This window comes from Propithecus coquereli, unplaced genomic scaffold (genome assembly GCF_000956105.1).
Source record: "Propithecus coquereli isolate 6110/MARCELLA unplaced genomic scaffold, Pcoq_1.0 Scaffold130, whole genome shotgun sequence".
NCBI lineage: Eukaryota > Metazoa > Chordata > Mammalia > Primates > Indriidae > Propithecus > Propithecus coquereli.
Genome location: NW_012137192.1, coordinates 2,362,293 through 2,376,173, shown reverse-complemented (window position 1 = coordinate 2,376,173; position 13,881 = coordinate 2,362,293). Strand labels below are relative to the sequence as shown.

The 13,881-nt window shown below is 43.3% G+C and overlaps 1 protein-coding gene across 1 annotated transcript; it reads right to left on the bottom strand.

Moving 5' to 3' along the window:
- Positions 1 to 9,524: 9,524 nt before the first annotated feature.
- TAL2 (T-cell acute lymphocytic leukemia 2) lies at positions 9,525 to 9,902 on the bottom strand. The gene has a single exon (XM_012638539.1). It carries the CDS (start codon positions 9,865 to 9,867, stop codon positions 9,541 to 9,543), a length of 327 nt encoding a protein of 108 aa, XP_012493993.1. The 5' UTR covers positions 9,868 to 9,902; the 3' UTR covers positions 9,525 to 9,540.
- Between the last annotated feature and the right edge of the window lie 3,979 nt (positions 9,903 to 13,881).

Genomic DNA, 13,881 nt, shown 5'->3' with positions numbered 1-13,881 from the left:
AGGGCCCCAACAACCCCAACAATGACTAGCACATAAAGAGACATCTTGTTAAGACCCAGTAAAGTATAGTTATAACAATTTTGTCAATCTTAGTATAGTCCTTTGGGGCTCCGGCCCCGAGTCCAAGTCCCAGTAAGAATGTTACTAGTCCAATAAGAGTCCAGCCTAGTGGGCTCATTCAGTCCGGCGTCCCTGGTGGTTCTCGTTGGTTGTTGTTGGTCTTGTCGGCCTCGCGCTTGAGCTGGATCTTCAGTGGGTCTTGTGGGTCCGGTTGTTTTGTCCAGTAGTTAAACTTTGCCCTTTTCACTCGGGAGTGGTGGATCCACGGCCCTAGACCTGTAACCTTAACAGCAGTGGGCGTGACTAGTACTACGGTATGAGGCCCTGTCCAGGTAGGTTTTAAAGGCATCTTTTTTCAGTCTTTTATTCAGACTAGGTTCCCGGGCTCGTGGGAATGGACACGGATTCCCAAGGGGACCGGGCTTCTTTCTAGAACAGTTTGATGAATGTGAGTCAGGGTCTTAGACAGGGCTTGAAGGTGTTTGTTTAAGTTTAGCTCTCCTAGTTGTTTAGTGTCCCCCTTTAATTGTTTAAGAGGGGGTGGTCTACCATATAAGATTTCAAATGGTGAGTACCCCGTAGGGCCGGGAGTACATCTAACCCGCAATAGGGCTAAACTTTGCATATTTATCCATGATAACTGTGTCTCTTGACATAGTTTTGCAAGCTTAGACTTGAGGGTTCGGTTTATGTGTTTTATTTTCCCTGAGCTTTGTGGCCTGTAAGCTGTATGTAGCTTCCACTGAATTCTGAGTGCTTTGAAAAGAAGTTGTGTAATTTCTGTAGTGAAACTTGGTCCATTGTCATTGCCAATGGAGAGAGGCAGTTTATATCGAGGGATGATTTTTCTTAGCAGGAGTTTTGTTATTTCTCTGGCTTTTTTAGTCCAGGTTGGAATTGTCTTAACCCATCTGGAAAAAGTGTATATCAGTACTAGTAAATATTTGTATCCCCGGCTAGGCTTGACTTCTGTGAAGTCTATTTTTATGTCTTCAAAAGGGGATACTCCTGTGTACTGGATTCCTGGAGCTGGCTTTGGCTCGGTAAGCTGCATTGTTTTTAGCACAGGTTTGACATCTGGCGGTAACAGTCATTGCTATAGATGGAAGTCTAGTTATATAGTAATAATGGGTGAGCAGTTTTATGAGAGCTGTTTTTCCCAGGTGAGTTAAGTTGTGGTACCAGGAGACAACAGGATAGGCTACTTTACTGGGAATGAAGATGGTTTGGTTGGGCAGGTGCTACCATCCGTCTGTGTGTTTGCTAGCCCATTCAAGTTTTGTCCATTGATCCTCTTTTGCTGTATATCTGGGCTCTTTGGGCCATTCGGGTGCCAGCAAGATCTGGCTCTGTGTGGCGTTGTTTTCTGAATGTTCCATTGTGGCTGCCTGTTTTGTTGTTTGATCTGCTAGGCGGTTGCCAATGGTAACCAAGTCTGTGTCTTTTTGGTGGCTTTTACAGTGGATAACTGCAACTTTTTTTGGCTCTCATACTGCTTTTAGTAGTTGTAGAATTTTACTTTTGTTTTTGACTTTTTTTTCTCTTGCAGTTAGCAGCCCTCTCTTTGTATATTGCACCATGAACATGTACTGTGGCAAAGTATATTTAGAGTCTGTGTATATGTTGATATATGTTGACCTTTTTGCCTTGGGCGTATTTGAGAGCCTGGATGAGGGCCCACAGTTCTGCTCTCTGTGCAGACCAGCCTTGAGACAGTGGGGCTGACTCGATAACCTCATCTACTGTGGTGACAGTGTAGCCAGCAAGGTGTTTACCTTCCTGGATAAAGCTGTTTCTGTCCGTGAAGAGGTCTAAGTCTGGTGTTGGTAGCGGGCTGTCTCTTAGGTCTGGTCAACTAGTGTAGACTTCATTCATGACTTTGGCACAGTCATGATCTGGGGCCCCTGGCTTAGTGGGCAAGAAGGTGGCAGGGTTTAAGGTCTGTATAGTTTTAACAGTGACCTGTGGGTTTTTGCACAGCAGTCCTTAGTACTGTGCCAATCGGCTGCTGGAGAGCCATTGGTGTCTTGAAGCGTTCATCAGGGAGACCACTGCATGGGGAATTTTTATGTGGATGTTTTGTCCAAGTGTAAGTTTGTCAGTTTTTTTGACTAGCAGGCTGGTGGCTGCTAGCGCCCGGAGGCAAGAGGGCCAACCCGAGGCTATTGAGTCTAACTGTTTTGACAAGTAAGCCACTAGTCTCTGCCAAGGTCTCACTGTTTGTGTTAAGTTTCCCAGTGTTACTTGTTTTTTTTTATGTATAAACAGGTTAAAGTCTTTGGTGAGTTCTGGCAGGCCTAAGGCAGGGGCCCTTTTAAGTAAGTCTTTTATTTTTTGGAAAGCTTTTTCTTGAGTTTTAGTCCATTTCAGTGTTTGGTTGTCGAGCCCACACAGGGCCTCGCACAGCGGTTTGGCTTTCAGGGAAAAGCCTGGTATCCAGACGCGGCAGAACCCAGTCGCACCGAGAAACTCTCAGAGTTGTCGTCGCTTGGTCGGTCTGGGGATGGCACAGATGGTGTGTTTGTGTTCATGCCCCACATTGGGCGCCATGACTCTCCAACTCTGCGTGCCGCTCAGTTATTCCCCTGGGACCGGTCACTGTAACACTTGCCGTAACAACATAACTGTAGTCCCAGCTACTTGGGAGGCTGAAGCAGGAGAATTTCTTGAGCCCAGGAGTTTGAGGTTGAAGTCAGCTTTGATCGTGCCACTACACCCTAGCCTAGGCAACAGAGTGAGATCCTGTCTCAAAAAAAAAAAAAACAAAACCTGAATGTGTATCTAGTTTTTGCCCAGAAGGTCACTGGGCCTCAGTCTAGCAGGAACTGAGGAAGGGGTATCTCTGGGGTCTATCCCATCCAGAATATTATGATACTATGTGACAAGTTTCAGGACAACCCCAGAACACCTGGGTTACAGCCCCCATCCCAGGCTCCTCCTCCCTGCAGGATTTAGCTTACTTTGTAGATCCTCTATGCTCTCCACCTCCTTTACTAGAATGTTAAAGAGAAACGAAGACCCTGGGTCTGAGGCCACCTGAGACTCATCTCTTACCTTCCCTAGTTATTCACTGGTCCAAATTGAAAGGAGTGAGGGGAATGTCAGTGGATTTTAGTGATATGCCACCACCCCATCTTCTTTTACAGACCCAAAAATCTCATGTAGCAGACTGTCCAGTCCACCCCCCCTCCCTGGCCCAAGCATTTACCAGTCACCATTTGTCTTATTGTCAACGTTTCTTTCAAAATCCATCCTCTATGCAGTGCCTATATGAGATGTGAGGGGCACAACTGTGCCTTCTCAAGTGTGCTATAATCAGTTGAAAGAGAACATGTGCACATACATACATCTATGTGCACACACACATACACACACCATAAAATAAAATTAAATCTCGGTTTATTTAGCGAAGTGATCTGGCTACTGGCGCAGATGCAAGGCATTTCAACATAACACTCCATTTCCCCAAGATGGGAAGAGGGTCTCAGCGGCCATGAGACTATGTGCAAGGTAGAGTTTTGCTGAATCTAAGCCTGTTCTATGCTATCCTCCAGTCTTTTAAAACCTGGGACTTGTATATCACTAGTTAAAAAGAAGTGATGCAAAAAAATCCTATACCTAGTGAACAAAAACACTTTGTCCATTTCCTTAAACCACCCTTCCTCCCCAACCCTAGAGGAGCTAAAACCAGAAGGGGGACGGTAGGAGACATGGAGGAGCACTCACCAGCCATAGGCGAAGCTGGAGCCAGGGTGAGGGTGGAGGTGGGAGGGAGATGAAATGGGCCTTTGAATTAGACTGAACTGGCCCAACACGTCATTACTGGATGGCAAAGGAAGATTAGGCAGTGCATCGTTAAAGGTAGTGGCTGCAAAAAACAAAACCCTCTCACGTTGGCACCCCACCAAGTCCAGACCATGGAACTAAGCAGTCGCAGTGGTAGGCATCATGTTCAAGCCCACCTCAATAGGACAGGCTATTCACAATGTCTCTTCATGGTATTAATATTAACCCCAGTCTTGGGCTTCTGAGCAGGAGGCTTTTTTTTTAGGGGTTGCATTTGTTTATCCAATAGTGTTATTGGATAATGTACCTGATCCATGAGGTACATGTTCAAGGATCAGAAAGAATAAAGATCCATGACGTGAAAAAAAAAGCTACCCCGACTTTACTTAATGCAGTGATTCTGTGTAAAAACAACCAAGGATCAAATTCTGGCCCTGCAGTGGAAATCTCAGCAAGTTAGATAACCTTCTAAACTTCAGTTTCCTCATCTGTGAAATGAGAACGATAATATTAATATGATCGATACATACAATTAACATAATTAATATTATAGTAACAATATAATATTGTTGCAAAGATCAGGAGCTGATACACAGGAAGCTCTTGGCACAGTGCCTGGCATCCAGTAAGTGCTCAGCCAATCTTGGCTCTTACTCTTAATATTATGATTTTATGTATATTGTGAATAATTCTGAAATAGATACTTACATACATAATTCTTTGATCATAATTCTGATTATTTCTTTATGATAGTTTCCCAGAAGGATAATTACTTAGGTCTGAGTGGATGAATAGATTGACTACATTGTTTCCTCTTTTTTAAAGTTATCCCATGAAGGCAATTCAACAGCTTGCTTTGTTAGACTACCAGGGAATTCCTGAGCTCTGGAAATTAAATTCTTAGAATAAATGCTAGTTGGTAAATTACAAACCTAAGGTTTACATAAAAATCTAGTGCTCTTCAAAATCTCTTTGTGATAGGCCATTAGCAACAAAGAGAAAATAAAACGGAGAGTTGCCCTGTAAACTCTAACAGGCTCAGAAGTGGAAGTGTGGCTCAGGAGACCTCGCCCTGGGCCTTCTGTAATCCTTTCACTACATTCATTCCTTGGCATTCCTAACACCTGCCCTTTAAATCCCACACTTTGCATTGCCATTGGACTTTCAGATTCCCTCCTTATCTTTGACCTTTTTATTTAAGGATGTGACTTTTGACTAACCTTTGGCCTGTGGGTCAGCAGTTAAGCTGTCCATTCTCCCAGACCCCTTTCATCTTTTGCCTTTTTAAGGACAAAGCCAGTTGTGCATAACTTATACTTATTTGGGCCAACTCAAGCCATTCTTAGGTGATGAAACCTCACAAGGCAGGTGCTGTGAGGGGTATTCTTGAATGGAAATTATGAGAAACAAATTTTTAAGAAGAGCATTTGACTTTGGGTTTCTCAGAAAAATTCAGCCCGTTCAAGTTTCATTTCAATGTCATCTTTTAGAGGAGGCTAAATGAGTATTCGTAACACAGCCAGTCTTGATGAAATTTTCACACTTTGAAAGTGGGGGTCACTTGCAGTGCTGTTGTGAGAATTAAATTTTAGAAACCGTCCCTGAACTCAAGCAGATTTTAACTTTTTGAAGGAAATAGAGCCTACACAGATGTCTATAACATGTGGTAGAAGAAATTAAGGGACATAAGACACATAAGGGGATTCTAAGGAAGGAGAGATTAGATGGAGTAGTGGAAATGAAGGAGGACTTCATGTAAGAGATGGTGTTTAAGGTCAGCCATGAAGGATGGTAGCAAGTGGAATTGGCACAGGTGTTGGGGGTGGGGAGTAGAACGAGTGAGAATGGGAACATGCATTCAAGCATTTGGAATCCCAAGAGTAAAGTCAAAAGTAGAAAAGAGTGGGCATGTTTGGGGATTACTAGAGGAAGTAGTTCCGTCGGCATGTATGACGATGCACGTCGGCATTGTGGAAGGCAAAGAGAAGAGCACGTCGGGGCCAGGCTGCAGAGGGCCTGGTTTGCTAGGGTATGACATTTATCTCAAACTGGTGGACAAGATACTGAAGGTGTTTGGTGGCAGGGAAGTGATCGGACCCCAGCTGGGATTTGAGAAGGACCATTAGGGAGCTGTGTGAAAAGTGATGTAAAGGAAGGAGCAAAGACTGATTTCAGGTGGTGCTGGATTTTTTCTAGACTAAAGACACCGGGGTGTGGAGGTGTCAAAGCCAGGACAGTGGCTGCAAAGATGGAGAGAAGGGGTGAATGTGCTTAGTGAGTTTACGAAATTTTTCTTTAAAAGAAAAGAACAATTTATTTTCTTAAATAATTTATTTGCAATAAGTTAATAGTTAAATAGCAAATTATAAACAAGGGTTAAAAACTCACAAAACACATCAATAAATAAAATCTTTGGTTGACATATCCAATCACATTCTACAAAGCACAATAATTCAATTTCAACAAAAGGCATGTGAAGATTACCGAACACCACTGAAAAGAGAGGAGACGAATGATAAGGCGCTTGCTCATCTTCAATCCTCAAATACTTGGCGGCTGAACAGGGCTGTAGAGAGGCTGGGCACAGGGTCAGGAGACCCCGATCTGTGTCCTGGGTTTCCATTAACTGTCCGTGTGACCTCTGAAAAGTCACTTCAAAACCCTCTGGACACGTTTTCTCCTCTATAAAATGAGGGAGTGAAATTAGCCCATCAAATGATTTATATGAATCAATGGACCTGTTTATATCTGGTTTCCAGAAGTTTCCAGTAGTGTCGGTAGCAGAACACTTTCTTTTGTTCAAGTAACAGAGTAGCATAGGTTAAATACTCTTGTCTAAATTCTTCCGCTGAGCTCCACTGATCCATAAACAGATGTACCATCCAGTGAACTACAATATGTTTGAACCACAAATTCTTACTACTGCAGTCACCAAGTCTTAAGTATAGGACAGCAGAAGCCTCTAGCATGATTTCTGAATTACTTCCAGTCTCATGGATACCTTATCAAAGTTTTGGTCCACAAGTGACTAGATTTCCTTTTGACAGTTAACTTTAACCAACACAACTTGATATGCAAAAATCGAAGTAGGCAAAAGAAATAATTGAAGAGGTGAATTATATAAAGTGGCATTTTAAAGGTTTGTTCATTTATCATGGGATTTCCTCAAGGAATTTCTTTAAATAATAATCCCCCTCATGTAGTTTAATGGCAACCCGATCTCCTCATGACTTGTCAGAAGCCCTCTGTGACATTTCAGTGGAAAGGTCGTCTTTGGGCACACAGACCACAGCCCAGTAGCAGAAAAGTAGACTCATTCTGGGTAGAGCAGCACAACCCTGTATTCAGGCAAAAAGGTACTCTGTGCTTTCCTCAGCAACACGTTAAAATGAAGGTAATATAAAAATACTATAAAAGGTGTTGTTTTGATTTAATGCCAGATGAGAGAAAGTGATGTTAACTGACAACTGTCATCAAAACTTTGAAATGGGCTGGGCGCAGTGGCTCACGCCTATAATCTCAGCTCTTTGGGAGGATTGCTTGAGGCCAGGAGTTCAAGACCAGCCTGGGCAACAGCGAGACCCGGTCTCTATAAAAAATTTTTAAAAATTAGCTGGGCATGATGGTGTGCGCCTGTAGTCCCAGCTACTCAAGAGGCTGAGACAGGAGGATCGCTTGAGCCCAGGAGTTCAAGGCTGCAGTGAACTATGATTGCACCACTGCACTCCAGTAGTGTACTTTCACCTGGTAATTTGGGGGCAAGCTTGTGCGAGAAAGAAACACATATTCGAGGGAAAATCCTCCAGTCTTTCTGCTTCTGTGTTTCCTAGACTATGCTTGGTCCAATGGGAAGTTTACCAAATGCAGTTTAAATAAAGGACCCAGAAGGAAAATTTATTCGTTCAAATAAACTCATTGTTTTACAAGTACAAATGCTGTATAGAGTTTAATAACATAATGAGCTTGCTATTTTGGGGGAATGAGATTGTGAGAGAGTCTCACTCAGCTTTCTCCTGACCACTAGACCAAGGAGCCTCATTTCAACCCTTCATAAGTAAATACTTTCTTTCTGAGTGGCAGGAAATTTAAATTCCTCTACTATGCGTACACTGGAAATCCCTCATCTCAAATGCATCAGCTTCCTACCTGTGGTTCAGAAGGTTTTAAAACCAATGTACTGTCAAGAACTTTGGGGAAATAAAATGTTCCAAAGATAATCAAACGACATTATTTGTATTCTGGGCTCAACTACGGGATTTATCTTTGAATCCTAGCATCGTGAGGGTGGCATGTGGTGATGAGTTCTGGCAGATCCACGGTGTTTGATTGACTCGTTAGGTACCACGTCTCCCAGTATAAGATGGAGCTAATGCTCCACAGCAAAGAAGACAAATTACACATTCATTAGTCCATTAGAGTCTGGGATTACATTTCTATTGTTTGCTCTAAATGTTTTGTTTAAACTAAGCTCTCTGTTAAATGAGTCGTAAATGGTAATGTTTGGATGTTCATAATTATAATTGAATTTTACAGGTCTTAAATCAGCAGGAGCTCAGGCTGAGTGAAAAGTTTTAATGCCTGACATGTGAAACTAAGGGGTTAGCTAACTTATTTTAGCTGTTTTTCAGAAGAAAACTACGAATTCCAACTCATCAATTATCAAGTCCTTTTCTCTCACAGATGTAATCCACTATTTGGCTTTAGAGGTAACATATGTACAAATGGCTCAATACGAGCCACACCTCACATTTCCACAGAGTTTAAAGGATACAGAGCTCTTCCACACGTATCTGCTGCATTCCTGGAACCCCCACACTTGGGAGGGTCTTTTCTCCACAGATTTTCCCACCAGTTTTCCAGGATGGTTTCCACAGGGGCTATCTTTCCACTCATCAATTTTAAGATTGATTTTGGCCAGGCGCGGTGGCTCACGCCCGTAATCCTAGCACTCTGGGAGGCCAAGGCAGGAGGATTATTTGAGCTCAGGAGTTCGAAACCAGCCTGAGCAAGAGCGAGACCCCGTCTCTACTAAAAATAGAAAGAAATTAATCAGACAACTAAAAATATATAGAACAAATTAGCCGGGCATGGTGGCGCATGCCTGTAGTCCCAGCTACTTGGGAGGCTGAGGCAGAAGGATTGCTTGAGCCCAGGAGTTTGAGGTTGCTGTGAGCTAGGCTGACACCACGGCAGGCACTCTAGCCCGGGCAACAGAGTGACACTCTGTCTCAAAAAAAAAAAAAAAAAGATTGATTTTGTTCACCCTTGATCGAATATGTCTCATTTTGCAAAACAAACTTTAAAACATGTTCTGAGGGAAGCATACTCCCCTCATTCATCTGAGATCCATCATGAGAAAACTTCCTTCTTATAACTGAAGACATCAAGTAAACTGCAATTTTCAAAACTTTTTTTAACTAACAGTTTTTTTTCCCGAAAATCTTATGCAGAACCTGGATTTATGAAAAACAGACAGAGGCAGACTGCTCTGCCTGAAGCCATGCACAGGGGTGGTGGACTCCGAAGTGACAGTCCTCGTGGCCTCCTTTGGGCACCCTGTAGCCACTGTCTATGAAGCTTAAATTCATGCCTTGCACGTTATTCATCGAGTTGACTCGGGAACATGCAAAAAGCTGTCCACGGCCGGTTACTTCCGAGCGAGTGCTGCCCTGGGTGATGACTGCTAGAGCCAAGCTACGGCATGTGGTGGCTGGGGCCAGGGGAAGGAACCTGGCAGTCCTCGAGTAGAGTCCTGTCCTCCAGGCCCAGCAGGTGGGGCCCTTGGGGGAAGAGCCCCAGAATATTGCCCTGAGCAGCCACTCCTGCTTGCTGCAGGCTTTGCTCCCCCAGGACCTTGACCAGGAAGTTGATGTACCTCATTGCCAGGCGAAGTGTTTCATTTTTGCTCAGCTTTTTGTCTGGAGGGTGAGTGGGGATGAGCTTCCTCAGCTTGGCAAAGGCACTGTTGACATTCTGCTGCCTCCATCGCTCCCTCGTGTTTGTGAAGATCTTTCTGGTCATGTCTGAGTTCTTGAGACTGGAAAGAAAAAAGGCCCCAAGGGCCAATACCTTATAAGAGGCCTGGTTGGTATCACATATTCTGACAAGTACCTGAGAGGTTAGATTTTTTTGCACCCAAATTTTAAGAAATTCATTTCCTCATTTTCAGGTTTTTTGAATCTTCCTTTTGGTAAGAGAAGAAAATGTGGCAGGCAGGGCGCGGTGGCTCACACTTGTAATCCTAACACTCTGGGAGGCCAAGGCAGGAGGATCACTTGAGGTTAGGTGTTCGAGATCAGCCTGAGCAAGAGCGAGACCCTGTCTCCACTAAGAAACAGAAAAAAAAATTAGCCAGGCAACTAAAAATAGAAAAAAGTTAGCCAGGCTTGGTGGCACATGCCTATAATCCCAGCTACTCGGGAGGCTGAGGCAAGAGGATCACTTGAGCCCAGGAGTTTGAGGTTGCTGAGAGCTAGGCTGACACCACGGCACTCTAGCCCAGGCAACAGAGCGAAACTCTGTCTCAAAAAAAAAAAAAGAAAAGAAAAGAAAATGTGGCAGAAGAAAGGGCAGGATAAGAGTAACACCCTTCAGCCTTTTCAGAACCCTGGTTTGGCTTTTGGCTCTACTTCCTCTAGCTCTGTGATCTTGAGCAATCTACCTAACCTCTCTGTGCTTCAAATGCTTCATCAGGAAAGAGCAACTCAGGGTACTACTTCACTGCATCATTGTGAGGACACATAAAATGATACATGTAAAGCACCTAAGCTCAGTGCATGGCACATAGTAAGTGAGCAATAAATATTAAAGAATTACAGTTATTATCTCTATAAATAAAACAGAGAAAAGTACATGATGGTTGTAATTTGTAATTGTTTTCCTAATGAAGAAGCTATAGTGCGGTAGAAAAGGTCTCAGTTCTATTTACATGTCATTTGTTCCACTTTACAGGAGTATATAGACAACCACATGTGTGTAGATGCAGAGAAAAATACCTGGAAGGATTCTGGTCAAATGGCAAGGACAGTGGGTTGGGAAAAGATAGAAAAAGGAAACTTGCATGTTTCATTCCATATACTTTGGTACTGTCTTACAGTTTCAAAAGAAAGTATTCCTGTATTATTTACTTCATAATAGACATTTTTTTTGACATGTTATGGGCTTTAAAGCAGAAACACCTAGCTTTACGTCTCTGCTCTCAATTTCCTAGTTGTATGATTCTGAGAAAATCAGCTAACTTCTTTAAGCCTCAGTTTTCTTCCTGGAAAATGGATTTAAGGGCATCAGCGGGGCTCTTGTGAGGATTACATGAGATGCAATACAAAGCACCTGGCACATAAGTGCTAAATATATGCGAGCGTTTTCTTTTCTATACAGATGGGAAGTGTCACCGCTGCAAAGAACAGCATTTTCAACCATCTATATGCCCCACTCTTTTCTTGTTGCCTTTCCTGTTTGTGTCTGGGTTGGGGAGTCCAGTGCTGTGCTGAGAACGCCATGGTAAGCTGGAAGCACAGCAGCCCGAAGTCACCGAGTGGCTCCTTGTCCCCTCCACCAGCCACTCAGGCCCACTTGCTCTCTCCGTGGAGACACTCCCAGTTAGACCATGATCCTTGGCACCAGCACTTACCGCCACTATGCACCAGGTACTGTGCTGGCTGCTGAGTACTGAGTAGCTGGCTGCCTGTGTCGGCATGTGACAGGGAAGCACAGGGACTGCAGGAGCAGAGAAACAGCACCTCACTGGGCACTCTAGTGGGCTCCCAGGCAGACTGTGTCTCCTTCCAAAACTGAAGGGGGTGGACCAGGTGACCCCCAGGTCTTTCTCTCCTCTGGAATGCCAGAACGCCCCACCCATTGCCTTTAACCTAACCTAAGTCGTTCCTAAATAATCTGACCTTGGGTTCTACGATGAAAACATGAGTGTTGACAGAACTGTACCCAACTATACCTGAAGTATGAAAGTTTAAAGCTGAATCAAGGAGATTTTTAAGATAGAAAGAGAACTACCAAGTTTTGTTCACACTGACTCTGGCCAGGACTGTGGACACAAAGTTACTTTCAAGCTTCTCTTGTCGAAAGAGGGTTTAGCTCATTCACTAAGTCAACTCTGATCCCACGGGGGGGTCTTTTTCAAGCTGGAGGGAAAAAAGATTAGACAGGACAAACTAACTGTGGTCTTCTCCTCTAAGAGGGATCTATCCTATTGTACCAGAAGCAGACAGAAGAAACAGAGAAGACCGGCTTCTAAAACATAGCCTGCCGTCCTAGGAGGTGCTTAATAATTCCTTGTTGATTTATCCTCAAGTGTGTCACTCTCCTTCTCCACAGGGGGGAATAGAAATCAGTGATTTAACAAGCTAGAAAAGCTCAAAGTAGAGGTCACTGGAAAATTACTGAAGTACTTACTAAATCAAAGGAAAATTGCATTAGTGTTTTTCCAGTTGCAAGGACTGACTACTGCTAATCTGGATCTCAGAGTAATATAAGAGCAAAAAAAATACACTAGATGCTACAGAATCAGAGAATAATTGATAGATCCTGACACAGAGGTGAAGCATTTAGACCACACCGGGACTCAGTGGCAGAACCTGCACCCCAAGCCTGGGTAATTATGCATTTACGTCACCATTGAGGACTCCTGTTGGGTCAGGGTTCACAACCTTTTTTGTGTCGTGGAAACTTTTGGCAGTCTGGGGAAGCCTAGGGATGGATTCCTTTTCGGAACATTGAATTTAAATAAAGTAAAAGGCCTTTGGTTCCCTCCTCAGAATAACAATTTCAAATGCATAAACTGAAATGCATAGGCAAAGAAAAAACCAATTATATGTAGTAGTTATTAAAATAATTTAAAATGCAATACAGTAATACATATGCTTCATTTTTAACACATTAAATAACTAGACTTATTACCATAATCTCTAAGCAGTGATATGTAAATGATTTTTTCAATAGATCTGCAACATCTGTGACATGAGGTGCAAGTATCTATGATTTTTATTGGTGACAAATTCACCGCCACTGCTAATACTACTGTAGTTCATTACCCATGTTTATAAATAAAGGAAATGATACTTTTAGATTAAAGTTTAGTAGACGTAAAGATGTAATTTTTCCCCATCCAAATTCATAGAACCCCTGAATGCTACCTACATATCCTTGGGTGGGTGGGAGTTATGTACCCCAGGTTAAGAATGCCTGAGCTGGAGGAAAGCCATGGTAAACAGCAGGAATATAGACGTGCACAAACTTCTCTATATTGTCACCACTGAAGGGAACACTTTACCAGAGAAAAGGAGGACAATTACACCCCCAAGAAGGTGACCAATGCCCTCAACAAGAGCTGCTATTCTTTTGTGCCAGGAGTTCCCGGACACAAAGCCCAGGTCAACTGGAAAGGATACAGCACAGCTCAGGGCTAACATTCATATGGGGCCTGTCCCCCAGGCACCAGACTCACACAGCTCTTTTTTCACCCAGCTTTAAATTTCCCTTCCTGGCATTTGGTAACACGCATTTATCTCATCTTTCATCTTTCTCTTGAAAGTAAGCAAAAACACTTGCCAGAAAGAGAAAGATGAAGGGTGGTGTATATAGTTAGATTGGTGGAAGGTTCCTAACCTCCAAGACTAGACACAGCTCTGCCTTTTGAAATTATTACAGAAGTAACACATGTTCATTTAAGGAAAAAAAAATCAAGCAGTACACAAGTGCATAAAATAAAACGTAAAAGGCTCCCTACCTGTCTGTCTACCTACTCAAGCTCACTTCACTTCCCAGTCACAGTTTGGAGTGTATGTTACACACACACACACACACACACACACACACACACACACTCCTACCATTTAAAATTACTATACATACGATTATGCAAGTTACTTTTCTCACTTAGGCAACTCTGCATGTTGATATATTAAATGAGTACCACTCTTTGGCAGGACGCCCTAAGCGGGGGCGGTTCATTCAAGCCTCACACTGGGGGAGCCACCTGTTCTAAGGTGCGCTTAATACCTGCACCTCCAAGCCTGGGCG